This window comes from Nuphar pumila, chromosome 1 (assembly GCF_984573655.1).
Source record: "Nuphar pumila chromosome 1, dmNupPumi1.hap1.1, whole genome shotgun sequence".
Lineage (NCBI taxonomy): Eukaryota > Viridiplantae > Streptophyta > Magnoliopsida > Nymphaeales > Nymphaeaceae > Nuphar > Nuphar pumila.
In genome coordinates this window covers 6,720,659-6,734,524 of record NC_143249.1, presented here as the reverse complement: position 1 = coordinate 6,734,524, position 13,866 = coordinate 6,720,659, and the positions used below count along the sequence as shown (strand labels likewise).

At 39.1% G+C, this 13,866-nt stretch overlaps 1 protein-coding gene across 1 annotated transcript in view; it reads right to left on the bottom strand.

Moving 5' to 3' along the window:
- Positions 1-13,653, bottom strand: part of LOC149847822 (glutamate receptor 2.8-like) — a 28,797-nt gene extending 15,144 nt beyond the window's left edge. Inside the window, exons 1-6 of the mRNA XM_090002360.1 lie at positions 13,575-13,653; positions 12,583-12,698; positions 11,964-12,054; positions 11,848-11,906; positions 11,710-11,734; positions 10,997-11,113 (exon numbers count right to left, since the gene is read on the bottom strand). Of these exons, the coding sequence (XP_089858486.1) occupies positions 10,997-11,113; positions 11,710-11,734; positions 11,848-11,906; positions 11,964-12,054; positions 12,583-12,698; positions 13,575-13,653 (487 nt within the window). The remainder of the gene's footprint in view (positions 1-10,996; positions 11,114-11,709; positions 11,735-11,847; positions 11,907-11,963; positions 12,055-12,582; positions 12,699-13,574) is intronic.
- Positions 13,654-13,866: the final 213 nt, after the last annotated feature.

Sequence of the window (13,866 nt, the reverse complement as noted above, 5' to 3'; positions counted from 1 at the left end):
CCTTATTTGAGATGATGGTACTGGGTCCGGACCCAGGTCGAATCAGACATACCCTAAGAGAAACCATAGCCAAATCCTATAAGGATTACATGAACTAAACGGGAACCATAGCCGGTAAAATAAGAATTTGTATCATTTTTAAATTGAAAAATAGCAGATTTTTGTTGGAACTCGAATCAGTTCTGATTCGTTTGAAATTTCACAAACCATACCCGGTTTCATATATTAATTGAACCTTTTTATTTATCACCAAACCTTATCCCGATAGGGTTTTGTACGGGTCGGGTCAAACCCTTTAAGTCTCCCTGCCTACCGGGGAGTAGGCCCAGCTTCAACCACTCCGGATGTTCAAAGAAATAAAAAAGAAATGAAATGAATCAAGTCTTTTGGAATCATTTCTTCTCAATGACAAGCCACATCGCATTCAACAGGATTTCATTGTCCGCTATCTTTCTTTTTTTTCAATTTTGCATGGAAACTATGTTTTCGTCCTTTGTTAATTTTAGTAGTTTTAGAGATGAAGTCGATGACGATGAATGATATTGGTTGCTAGGGCAATCAAGGGCCCCTTGTTGCTGGTGAGGGCTGGGAAAAAAAAGATGGAGACGAAAGCCGAGATAGAGAGAACGGTGGCTGCTGCCTTCCACAGGACCCCATGCTCCCTGCCGGACAGTAGCAATGACATTATGACCCAGTAACGGCTCCCTTCAATTCCCCACCTACCTCAACCTCTTCGGCTTAGACTGAGGAAGGAAGATACCTCCCCCATCAAGACCTGTTGGAGCTCCCTGGACAATTAGAAACCACACATCGTCATTTCAGAGAATGGCTAGGAGGAACTGATGGAACCTTTGCGATGGACAGTGATTGCGGGCTTCCCCGACGGACTGCAAGATCTGCTGATGCAGTACCGCTTCATGTTTGACTCACTCACAGTATAATGGCTCCCTATGTCTCGGTTATCATTCTCCACTCTCCAGGACGGATTGTTCCTTATTACTACCGCCTGTGAAAATCACTTCTACACGGTTACAAGGGGTTTGCACGTGGTGGATAAGACATTGGTCACAAATTGGTGGAAACCTGACGCCCCTATCCGGTTAAAAGTCCACACGACTATTCCGATTTGGATTTGCGTTCCTGAGTTTTCCCCCGAACTCTGGTCACAGGACATCTTAGTGGGAACAGCGAACGCACTAGGACGGATGTTTGTGGCAGTTGATACCTTCACTAGAACAAATGAACAAAGACAGTTCGCTAGAGTGAAACTCGAAATGCCATTAGACTTTCAGTCAGCGTCTGAGGTGGACATCAAAGTTGAACAAGGATGCACGTATCAACAAGAGATCCTCTACAAAAAAAATAGCATCAAGTATTGTGTCCCCTGACAGGGCCGGCTGGCCTTTTTGATATTTGAGTCCATCGCCTAGGGCTTCAAATTAAAAAAATATATATCTCTTATATTTCACATGTTAAAGGCCTCCAATGAAACATGGCACATGCATGGCCCTTGGGCTTCTAATGAAAAAAAAAATATTGAGAAATATGGGGTTCTAATAAAATATGCCTAGTGTGTCAAATTTTATTCACGGGTTGAGCATTGCGGCGGTCCTATGGTGACAGCGTGTGTTGCTAAGTGAAAAGCTCATGTTTTGCCTATAGTATGTGATGACTGCGCAAGGTAAGACAACATTACTAGTTAGCAACTTAGCAACCAAGCCTTAGTGTGAGTATTACATCTCCAGTATACATCAACTCAGCTCCATGCTCCTTGCTACATGGGGTTTCTCAAGCCACCAGTGGTTATGTGCCATGCTTTAAGGGATGCTAAACTACCTGTGACCCATCTCAACTTCATGTTCGCAAATGGAAGACTTTCATGCGAATTTCATTTGTTATGGTCAACTATTCTCCCGCACAATCATATGTAAGGAACGTGTTCTTGAAGTTAGAACATTAAAATGAGCTATTTTATCTAGAGGTGTCATGCTGGTGCATACGATGGGCTCGCACAAACTTCAGGGCCATGTATCTTCATGAACATTAAGAGTTATCGAGTTAAGATCAAAATCTTACCAACACATTCATATGTGAAGAATGTAATGAAATGGTGGTCTTCAACAAATGCACAAATAACTCACAAACAAGTGTCTATTGGAGACACTACAAGCATGACCCTTGAAAGGGTATAAAAAGAAGAACACTTGAAAAATAAACAATACTTTATTTATGAACAAAATGCTTAAGAAGCATGGTTTATTACATTGAAGGGGTTCACCCCTATATATACAAAAAAGTAAAAGAGTGAGGAGAGCTAATTTTGAGCTCTCCAAAAGAGACGTTGGATTCCAACGTCTCTTAATATAGCTGTTGGATTACAGTCCAACAACATTTATTATTATAGATGTTGGACTATAGTCCAACAACATTTATTATAGCTGTTGCACTACAGTCCAACAGCTATTTGCACAGTCAAGTTCCAACAGGAACTTGACTGGATCAAATATCTAGTTTCTATTGAACTAGATGCTAAAAAAGAAAATAAAGAAAAATAGAAAAAGAAAATAATAAAAGAAAATATAATAATATTAAATAATATATATATATATAACAGTTTACATTTTAACACTCCCCCTCAAACTTACGGTACAATGAGCGAAAGTTTGTCTAAGAGGAAGTGAAATCTGGGAGCAGCGAGAGGCTTCGTGAAGAAGTCAGCTAATTGCTATTCTGATGTAACATATGGCAGATCAATGGTTCCATGTAAGTATTCCTCTTTGACATAGTGACAGTCCATCTCAATGTGTTTAGTGCGCTCATGGAATATCCGGTTGCTTGCAATGTAGATCACACTTTTCTTGTCACAGCACATCTTTGAAGCTTGCATTGCTTTAACTCCCATATCCGCTAGCAATCGTCTGAGTCAAACAACCTCCATAGTGGTGGTTGCCATGACTCTGTATTCAGCTTCGGTGGAGGAAAGAGAGACTTTCTTCTGCTTCTTGCACCTCCACGAAATTAAGGTTTCACCTAGGAACACACAAAAATCAGTAGTTGAGTGTCTATTATTGGGATCACCTCCCCAGTCAGCATCAGTATATGCAATTAAATTTAATGAAGATGAAGCAGACAAGAAGAGTCCTCGTGAAAGAGAGGATTTTAAGTATCTAATAATACGCAAAATCGCTCCCATGTGCATGGAGGTGGGAGCATGCTGAAACTGACTGACTGTATGAACCGCATGAGTTATATCTGGCCTAGTAATGGAAAGATAAGAAAGAGCTCCAACAAGCTGTCTATAAGGAGTAGGATCATCAAGAAGTTCTTCATCATCAATTTTCATTTTAACATTGACAACTTCTGGAGTGTCTACTTTTGTATCATCTGTAATTCCAGACCTGAAAACGATATCAAGAGCAAATTTAGATTGAGATATCAAATACCCCCGAGGGGAATAAGTAACTTCAATGCCTAAAAAATATCTTAATAAACCTAAGTCAGTCATTTCAAAGTGAGTTTTAAGAAGAGATTTGATATTTGCAACTCCCTGTTTGTCGCCTCCGATGATGATCATATCGTCCACATAGAGAAGAAGAATAATGATGTCTGCATCAGATTTCTTAACAAACAAAGCAGTGTCAGTTAAACAAGGTTGAAAACCAATATCAAGCATAACATGACTAAATCGGTCATACCAGGCTTTTGGAGCCTGTTTAAGACCATAAAGAGTTTTTTCTAGACGAAGAGCTTTACCCTTAGAGATACTAATACCAGATGGGGCTTCCATGTATACTTCTTCAACGAGATTCCCATTCAGAAAAGCATTTTTGACATCTAATTGAAAGATAGGCCATGTTCTAATGGAGGCCAAGGCTATTAAAGTTCTAACAGTGGTCATACGAGCCACAAGAGCAAATGTTTCTTCATAATCGATGTCATGCTCTTGGGCATATCCTTTTGCTACTAAACAGGCCTTATATCTTTTCAGGGTCCCATCACTTTTGGTTTTGACTTTGTATACCCACCTACAACCTATAGGTTTCTTACCCGGAGGAATATCTTGTATCATCCAAGTATTGGCCTTTTCTAGTGCATCCAATTCTATTTTCATGGCTTCTATCCATTCTATATAATTTTTTGCTTGAGAATAGGATGATGGTTCAACATATGATTGTATTAATGTAATGATGGCCCTATACGTGGGTGAAAAAGATTCTTAAGACACAATTTCTTTTGGAGGTTTAGAGATTCTAGACGTTCTTCTAGGTGAGACTTCAGAGTATTTTTGTAATGCACATGGAAAATTTTGCTCTCTACGTCTTGAATATTGTAGACTAACATCCCTATGGATTTGCTCTTCATTATCATCATTTTCAACAACAATAGGACTTTGATCATTGTCAAGGTCACATCCAACATCACATTCATTGGATTTCGAAGTTGGATCAATTAAAAACGAGTATTCAGTGACATCCTTGGATTTTTCAAATTCAAAGAGGCTTTCTTTTTCCAAAAAAGATACATTTCTTGACACATATAATTTGTCATTTTGAAAATCGAAACACCTGTAGCCTTTTTTATTATCAGCATATCCTAAAAAGGCACATGGGATTGCACGAGGAGAGAGTTTGTCATTTCTGTTGGTGAAAACAAAACATTTGCATCCAAAGACTCTTAATCTAGAATAATATGGAGTTAAATTAACAAGCTTTTCTATTGGAATTGTATTCTTTAATGAGGAAGATGACATCCTATTAATGAGGTAGGTGGCAGTTAGGACCGCTTCAGCCCAAAAACTTTTTGGAACTTGATTTGCAATTAGCAATGTCCTAGTAGTTTCCATAATGTGCCGATGTTTCCATTCGGCTAGGCCATTCTGTTGTGGAGTGTGTGGACATGATCTTTGATGTGTAATACCATGTAAATTGAGATAGTCTTTGAATTCGTTGGACATAAATTCTCCCCCCGAATTAGTGCGAAAAACAGAAATATCATTTTGAAACTTATTTTTAACCATTTTATGAAATATTTGGAAGTTAGCAAAGACATCAGATTTATGTTTAAGAAAATAAATCCAAGTATGTCTAGAAAAGTCATCAACAAAAATGACATAATATGTATAACCACCTTTGGAAATAACTGGTGCGGGGCCCCAAACATCCGAATGTATTAACTCAAGTGGTCGTGAGGAAACAAAAGTTCTACTAAGAAATGGTAACCTTTTCATTTTGCCAAGAATGCAGTCTTTACAAGAAAATTTTTCAGAATTACAAAATTTTTCCAAACTTGGAAAATATTGAATTTTAGACATATGAGGATGGCCAAGCCTTTTGTGCCATAAATCTAATTCTAATTTCTGAATATTATAATAAGATGCATTCTTGGGTAATTCCAAAAAGTCCATGTAATAAAGTCCTCCTTCTCTATGGCCTTCCCCAATCAGCTTCCCTGACTGGCGATCCTGAACCCAACAACCATGAGAAGAGAAGGAGATATTACATCCATAATCAGATATTTGCGAGACAGATAAGAGATTCAAATTAAGTTTAGGGATATATCTAACTTTTGGGATAAAAAATCTTTTGGATTTTTGAAGATTTTCAAAACATCCTATTCCTTTTACTTCAAGAGATGTGCCATCGACTGTAAAAACCTTTGACACACTTGAGTTATTTTTAAGACATTCGGATAGACTATTAACATTTGGGGTCATATGAAAAGAAGCAGCAGAATCTAAAAGCCAAGGAAAGTTACCTGGACCGGAGAAAGATGCAACTGCCGCTCCAGTTGAGGCTTTGGTTAAGGAGGATACCCCTTTGAGAAGATGTTGAAGGATTTCCATCAGTTGAGCCATAGACATAGGTGCATCTTGATCTTTTGACTCAGATGCAACTCTTTTTTCTTCTCTTCTTTTTAACTTTGGATATTGAGGCCTATAGTGCCCCGATTCATGACAATGATGACAAATAACTTTTCTTTTATCAAAGTCGTCGTTTTGCCTTCCAAAATGAGGCGGCTTGTAAGTACGAGTATGATTCCCCAGTCTAGATACAGCTAAAACGGAGTCATCATCAACTTTTGGAGTACTTTTTCTAAGTCTATTTTCCTCCATAGTGAGCTCTTCTATAGTATCAACAATAGAAGGAATTTTTCCACGATGTAAAAGGGCCGATTTGGTGGATTCAAACTCCGGCCTTAGACCATTCACAAATTGATAGAAATGTTCCATATCGAGTTGCTTTTGGCGAAGCTCGATGTCTTCGGCACAATGCCATTTGGGCTCAAGAAGAGCCAATTCTTCCCAAAGTTTGGACAACTCATTATAATATTCTCGAATAGTTTTATCTTTTTGAGTCATTGTCCGAACTTTATCTTGTAAATTGCATACATGTACAATATCTTTAAGGGAATACATGTTTTTGAGGTATTCCCAAGCCTTATCGACATGCTCAAACTTAGCTAGACTAGAGCATTTTTTAATGTCTATGCTATTGATGAGCCATGACATAATTTTTGCATGCCCTATCCTCCATTCTTTCAATTTCTTTTCATAAGTGGCTAACGCCTTACTCTTCTCTTCTTTCGTTAGAGAAACCTCTTTATCACCCTCTTTCTTGGTAAGAGATAGTTTAGGTTCCAAATCGGAACCATCTACTATACCCCATAAACCTTTTCCCTAAATGTGGTGCTTCATAATCGAAGCCCACATTACATAGTTAGTATCATTTAGCTTCATAGGAATGATGGTGATTTTATCATTGTCATCCATCTTTTACAACAGTAAGAGAAGAATAAATAAGAGAAGAGAGAGAGAGAAAAAGAAAAGAAAAGAAAAAGAGTAGACAAAGGAATAAGAGAGGATACAAAACCAATTTTTTTTTGTAGCACAAGTTCGCCTTTCTTCAAACAAATCTTCTTGAGCCAAGAACAAGGTGATGAAACACCTTTTGTAAATGTGGCATGGAAATCGAGGCAGAAGCACTTCAAGATCTTAGGATTTTGTAGCTCTGATACCATGTAATGAAATGGTGGTCTTCAACAAATGCACAAATAACTCACAAACAAGTGTCTATTGGAGACACTACAAGCATGACCCTTGAAAGGGTATAAAAGGAAGAACACTTGAAAAATAAATAATACTTTATTCATGAACAAAATGCTTAAGAAGCATGGTTTATTACATTGAAGGGGTTCACAAAAAAGTGGAAGAGAGAGAAGAGCTCATTTTGAGCTCTCCAAAAGAGACGTTGGATTCCAACGTCTCTTAATATAGCTGTTGGACTACAGTCCAACAACATTTATTATTATAGCTGTTGGACTATAGTCCAACAACATTTATTATAGCTGTTGGACTACAGTCCAACAACTATTTGCACAGTCAAGTTCCAAACAAATATCTAGTTTCTATTGAACTAGATGCTAAAAAAGAAAATAAAGAAAAATAGAAAAAGAAAATAATAAAAGAAAATATAATAATATTAAATAATATATATATATTATAATTTATATTTTAACAAAGAATACCCTGGTGTGATCATTTTGTTGAAATATGAAGTCTATGATTGAAAACTCTATTGAGAACAAAAACATTGCATTTTCAAAGGATATAAGAGTTCTTCTTATTGACGGGGGTTTAGCACCCCTAACACCTATATAGGGGACTTTCTTCTTGGCTTGTATTGATGCACCACCGTGCGGTCTTGAGTAGACAACTCCTATATCTTGTGAGTTGCATATCGAAGTGCACAGGGGTGATCATGAGTATATAATCTTTTCATGGGCATCTCAGACATGCACGAAGCCCACTCTTGTCACCTGCCTTACCGCCCAACCTCGCACCCTTGTGAGGGGATCAACGAGTGCATGTCGAGTGACGATAATTTCTCTTGGCTAGAGAGTTTTACTATGTCATACTAGCAACTGACTTAAGCTAGGGGTCGAACGCTCTTCTTTATCATAGTGGGGTGCACACTGCGATCCACGAAGCCCCTAAGTTTAAAAAATCAATATACTCCTTATTCAATGCATCTTAAGAACTCGATGTTCACTCCAATGTCTGTGATTCTTATTTGAATACATAACAGGCTCGACACACCCCTCCCTCATTGGCTTGGACGCTTATATGTCAAAGGCTTTGGCATCGACGCACTATCGACCCATTTGACTCTATTGCTCCAAATATTTTATTGTGCTAAGCAAGATATACACTTTCTTAAATTCGCTTTCGTCAGGCTTATGTAGTTCTTTGACTTTAAGGCATGCTGCGTGTCACACAACCCAAACAATTCGCCAAACTCTCTCTCTCTCTCTCTCTCTCTCTCTCTCTCTCTCTCTCTCTCTCTCTCTCTCTCTCTCTCTCTGCGTGAGACATGAAGCACGAAGAAAAAGGCCGTGACACTAGGGACTCAACTTCTCTTGAGCCGCCCTTGGCACCTGCAAGTTGAGCTTGCACTCGATGGACCGCTATGGATATGAACAGAACCTCAAGAGTTGATGACTCTTTCGAAAGACCAAGGATAGACCCAAGTCAAGCTCACACGCTGGAACCAAAAATGAAACTGATCGGCGACCAAGCAGACTCTAAGAAATTGATTTGACATGCTTGTAAAAGACGGTGAAGAGGGCGAATAATCAACAAAAATGATCTAAAAAGAAGAGGAGAATAATGTTTTCGGCAAGACCCAACAAGCCGACACCATGCCCACACGAAAGACGTCAGAAAGGTCATCACTGCAGGAGGGTTTATAACCCTATGGTAAAACAAACAGGCGTGTGACATCCCTGTCAAGCTCCATCGGCAGATCAACAACCACGAACCAGGAACTATGTGAGAGGCCGAAACTCTCAACACAACAATAAAGAACACAAAGATAACAGACTCACCATGCAGTCCCGATCAACCCCTCTACCCAAGATAGTTGAACAGAGGTTTTGACTACAACCAGAATCCCCAATGGAAAGATGAGGAAACAATCACGGGCGTATGGTTGAATACAAACCGGTTGTCCTTTCTGGTTTCCCCTCTGTTCCAGGAAAACCAGCTCAACAAAAGCAATTCTGACTCTCTCTTCTTTTGAACCAGATCCAGCTGAAGTCGATTAGGACATCTGTATCTGATCCAAGAACTAGTTCAGGAACCCCTCTAAGAAGCTTACAGGCAATGAGAACTGAGGCATCTCCAAGGGCTTGACCACCCCCTTAAAAGAGAAAAGGCATACCTCCCCCCTGTAGAGTAATGAAGATAACAAAAATATTCGTGCGGAAGTAATATAGGATCTAATAAAGGATAATCAAATCACAACACAAGGGTTTACATGGTTCGGTCAACATGACCTACATCCACGGGGCACAGAGAGAATAATCCACTATAATAAAAGTAGAGAGTACAATGTCCAATAGCTTACCCAAAGCTAAAGAGAATAACAATAAAGGAATCACATGAAGAGATGAATACAAGATTACCTCCCGGGTGCATAACCCGAGTCAAAACCCACACCAAAACCAACACCTCTATCTGAGAATCAATGCGTGGTGACGCACCTTCTTTCATCTTCTTCTTCTTTCTACTCTCTCTCTTACTTCTTTTCTCTCTTCACACTACCACTCTGCTCACAACACTCTACCCTCCTACTTATAGATGGCATAGAGCTTTTTAGATGTAAACCTTCTAGATGTGAGCCTTCTAGATGTGGGTCTTCTAGACTCATTTCAGAAACCAAAGGGGTTTTGGCCCTTGAACTTCTCCTGCATTAATGAGAAGCAGTGAGTGGCTATTCCACTTCCCCATATCATTAATGAGGGATAAGGATGAACCCAATAATCTTCCCCTCCAGCCCAAGGGGTACTCCAATACATCTAATCAACAGGAGTCCATGCCGGCTAGCTACCGACATGTATTTTATTTCTTCATCGATAAGGCCTTTGTCAGCATATCTGCACCATTATCATTTGTGGAGATCTTTGAAAGATGAAGCAAATTTTTCTTAAACACATCTCAAATCCAATGGTACCTGATATCTATATGCTTTGACTTTGAGTGAAAACTCAAATTCTTGGCAAGATGAATGACACTCTGATTGTCACAGTACACAAAGTACTTATCTTGTCTTAAACCCAACTCCTTCAAGAATCTTTTCATCCACAACATCTCTTTGCAAGCTTCTGTAAGAGCAACGTACTCTGCCTCAGTAGTAGACAAAGTAATACACCTTTGCAATTTTGACTGCCATGATACAACCCCCCTGCAAAAGTGAGTACAAAACCTGATGTGGACTTTCTTGTATCAATATCTCCAGCCATATCTGCATCTGTGTAACCTGTCAAGACAGGTGGTCCACCCCCAAAGCTTAAACAAACTTTGAAGCTCCTTCTGAGATATCTAAAGATCCACTTTACTACTGCCCAATGCTCTTTTCCTGAATTTGCAAGAAATCTGCTGGCAACACTTACTGCATATGCGATGTCTGGTCTCGTACATACCATCGCGTACATCAAACTTCTGATTGCTTAAGCATAAGAAACTTTCTTCATTTTTTCCTTCTCATCACTTGATGGACTCTGCTCTGAGTTCAGCTTAAAGTGACTTGCAAAAGGAAAACCAACTGGCTTTGCATTGTTCATACTGAACCTGTCCAACACCTTCTCGATGTACTTCTCCTGTGATAACCATATCTACTTGGTTTTTCTATCATGAGAGATCTGCATGCCCAATATTTCCTTTGCTAGCCCCATGTCCTTCATTGCAAAGGTCTTACTCAGTTCCTTCTTGAGCCTGTCAATTATAGACATATCTTTTTCAAGGATAAGCATATCATCAACATATAATAAGAGAATAACAAAATTCTCACCAAACCATTTTATGTAGACACAATAATCTGAAGCCAATCTATTGTATCCATTTTCAGCCATAAATAAATCAAACTTCTTGTACCACTGTCTTGGAGCTTGCTTCAGCCTATACAAGCTCTTTTTCACCTGCAGACAAGATTTTCCTTACCTTTGACTTTGAAGCCTTCTGGTTGCTCTATGTATATCTCCTCCTCCAAATCACCATGAAGGAAAGTAGTCTTCACATCTAGCCGCTCAATCTTCAAGTCCAGGCTAACAACAATACCTATAGCAACACAAATAGAAGACATTTTAACAACAGGAGAGAAAATCTCTTCAAAGTCAATACCTTGCTTTTGACCAAAACCTTTCACAACCAATCTGGCTTTGTACTTTGGTTGAGAACTTTGTTCTTGAGTCTTCATCCTGAAAACCCACTTGTTTTTCAAGGCCTTTCTGCCTTATGGTAGTTCTACCAAGTCATAAGTGTGGTTCTTCTGCAATGCATCCATCTCATCGTGCATAGCTATTAGCCACTACTCTTTTTGCTCACACTCTTGTGCTTCTTGGTAACTCTCTGGTTTACTTGCATCAGTAAGCATTACATACTCATGTGGAGAATACCTTTTAGAAGGTTATGATCTGGAAGATCTTCTCAGCTGAGGTTCTGGAGAAGGTTGCTCTCCAACTTCTTTCTGCTCAACATGGCCTGCAGGTAAATCAACATCAGCCTTTGCATCATCTTCCTTCAACTTGTGTCACTAGAGGAGTAACTGGATCAAAGTGGATAGATCCACCTACAGAAGTCTGAATTGACACCCCTTTTTTGATATCTTTAAGTGTCTGGTCTTCAAAGAATACCACATCTTTGGATCTAAATACCTTCTGCTTCTCTGAATCTCATAGCCTGTAGCCGAATTCAGCATCACCATATTCCAGAAAAATGCATTGACTCGTCTTATCATCAAGCTTGGACCTCTCCTCCTTGGGGATATATGCAAATGCCCTGCATCCAAATACCCTCAGGTGCTTGTAGGATGCATCCTTTCTTGACCACACCCTATCTGCAACATCATTTGCTAAGGCATGAGCAGGAGACAAGTTGATCACATCAACTGTTGTCCTTAAAGCCTCACCCCAAAATTTCTTTGGCAGCTTGGACTGTGCAAGCATATACTTGATCCTCTCTGCAATTGCATTGTGTTGTGGGGTACCTGAAACTGTCAACTTTTGACAAATTTCATGAATTTTATAATATTCATGGAATAGACCTATGTACTCGCCACCATTATCTGATCTGATGCATTTCAGTTGTTTTTCTGTTTCCCTCTCAACCATAGCATGAAATTGCTTGAATACATCAAGAATCTGATCCTTGATTTTTAAAGGGTATGCCCAAACCTTCCTGGAGAAGTCATCTATACAAGTAACAAAATAAAGTGCACCACTGAGAGTTTTCACATCAGTAAAACCATTAACAATTTTTGTTCTCAGAGGACCACAAACATCAGTATAAACTTGCTCCAAAATGTGAGATTTTCTATGAAAGGCATTTCTAATAAAAGATACTCTATGTTGCTTACCAGCTAAGCAATGAACACACGGGTTTAGATGTGTACCTTTTAACTCTGGAAGTTACTCCCCCTTAGCAAGAATCTGCAAGCCCTTCTCACTCATGTGACTTAATTAATCGACTGTGCCACAAATCAACAGAAGAGTCCTCAGCTGTATTCAACTGTTCATTGCATACCTTACCTTGCATCTTGTAAAGAGTACAACATCTTTTTCCTCTAGCCTGAAGAAATGACCCACTGTTGAGTTTCCACTATCCTTGGCTAAAACACTACTTCTGCCATCTTCATCAAGCTTCCCTACTAAAAGCAAATTCAACCTCAAGTTTGGAACATGTCTGACATCCTTGAGCACCAACATATACCCAAGACTGGTATGGAGATGAATATCTCCAATCCATACAATTTTTGATGTTCCTATGTTTCCCATTTGGACAACACCAAAATTACTGGTCTTGTATGTACTGAAATACTCTCTCCGTGGTGTGGCATGATACGAAGCTTCTGTGTCTATGACCTAATCTGTATCCTAACACACGCAAATACATGGATTATTAGTAGTAGACAAAATCACAAGCTCACCTTCAACTGTGGTTGTGGTATCTTCTTTGTTTTTTGATGATTCTGTCTTTTTCACTTTTTTCTGATTTTTCTTTGGCTCTTTGCACTAATTCTGGAAGTGCTCTTTCTTTCTACAATTGTAGCAAGTGATGTCCTTTCTTGACCTGGCCTTGCTCCTATATCTACGGTCAATTTTTTTGTCCTTTGACCGACCCCTACCTTTGGATGAACTCATCATCAATCCTTCACCAGAATCCTCATTCGGTGATGGTCTTCTTCTAATTTCATTTGAAATGAGCATACATGTGACCTCTTCCATATCCAATGTTTCTTTTCCATAAATTATGGTTGTCACAAGATGCTCATAAGATGGTGACAATGAGGTTAGTAACAACAAAACTTTATCCTCATCTTCAAGTTTAACATTCAGACTAAACATACCATCAATAATCTTATTAAACACACTAAGATGGTTAAGAATGAGAGTACCTTTCTTCATACGAAGACTATAAAGTTATTTCTTGAGGTGTAACTTGTTGGACAAGTTCTTGGTCATATAGAGGCTCTCTAGCTGCAACCACAATCCCACCACTGTCTTCTCTTCCATCACGTTACACATGACTTCATCTGATAGATACAACTCAATCACACCAGCGACCCTCAAGTTAAGATCATCCCATTCATCATCGGTCATGGTCTCTAACTTATTCGCCTTCCCGACAAGGGTCTTGTGCAACTCTTGCTGTGCAAGTAGAATCTTCACCCTTCTTTGCCATAAGAAGTTTCATTTGCCATCAAACCTCTCCACCTCAAACTTGGAGCTAACTGACTTGGAAGACATGACTTTCCACAAACCAACTATGATACCACTTGTAGAGTAATAAAGATAACAAAAATATTTGCACAG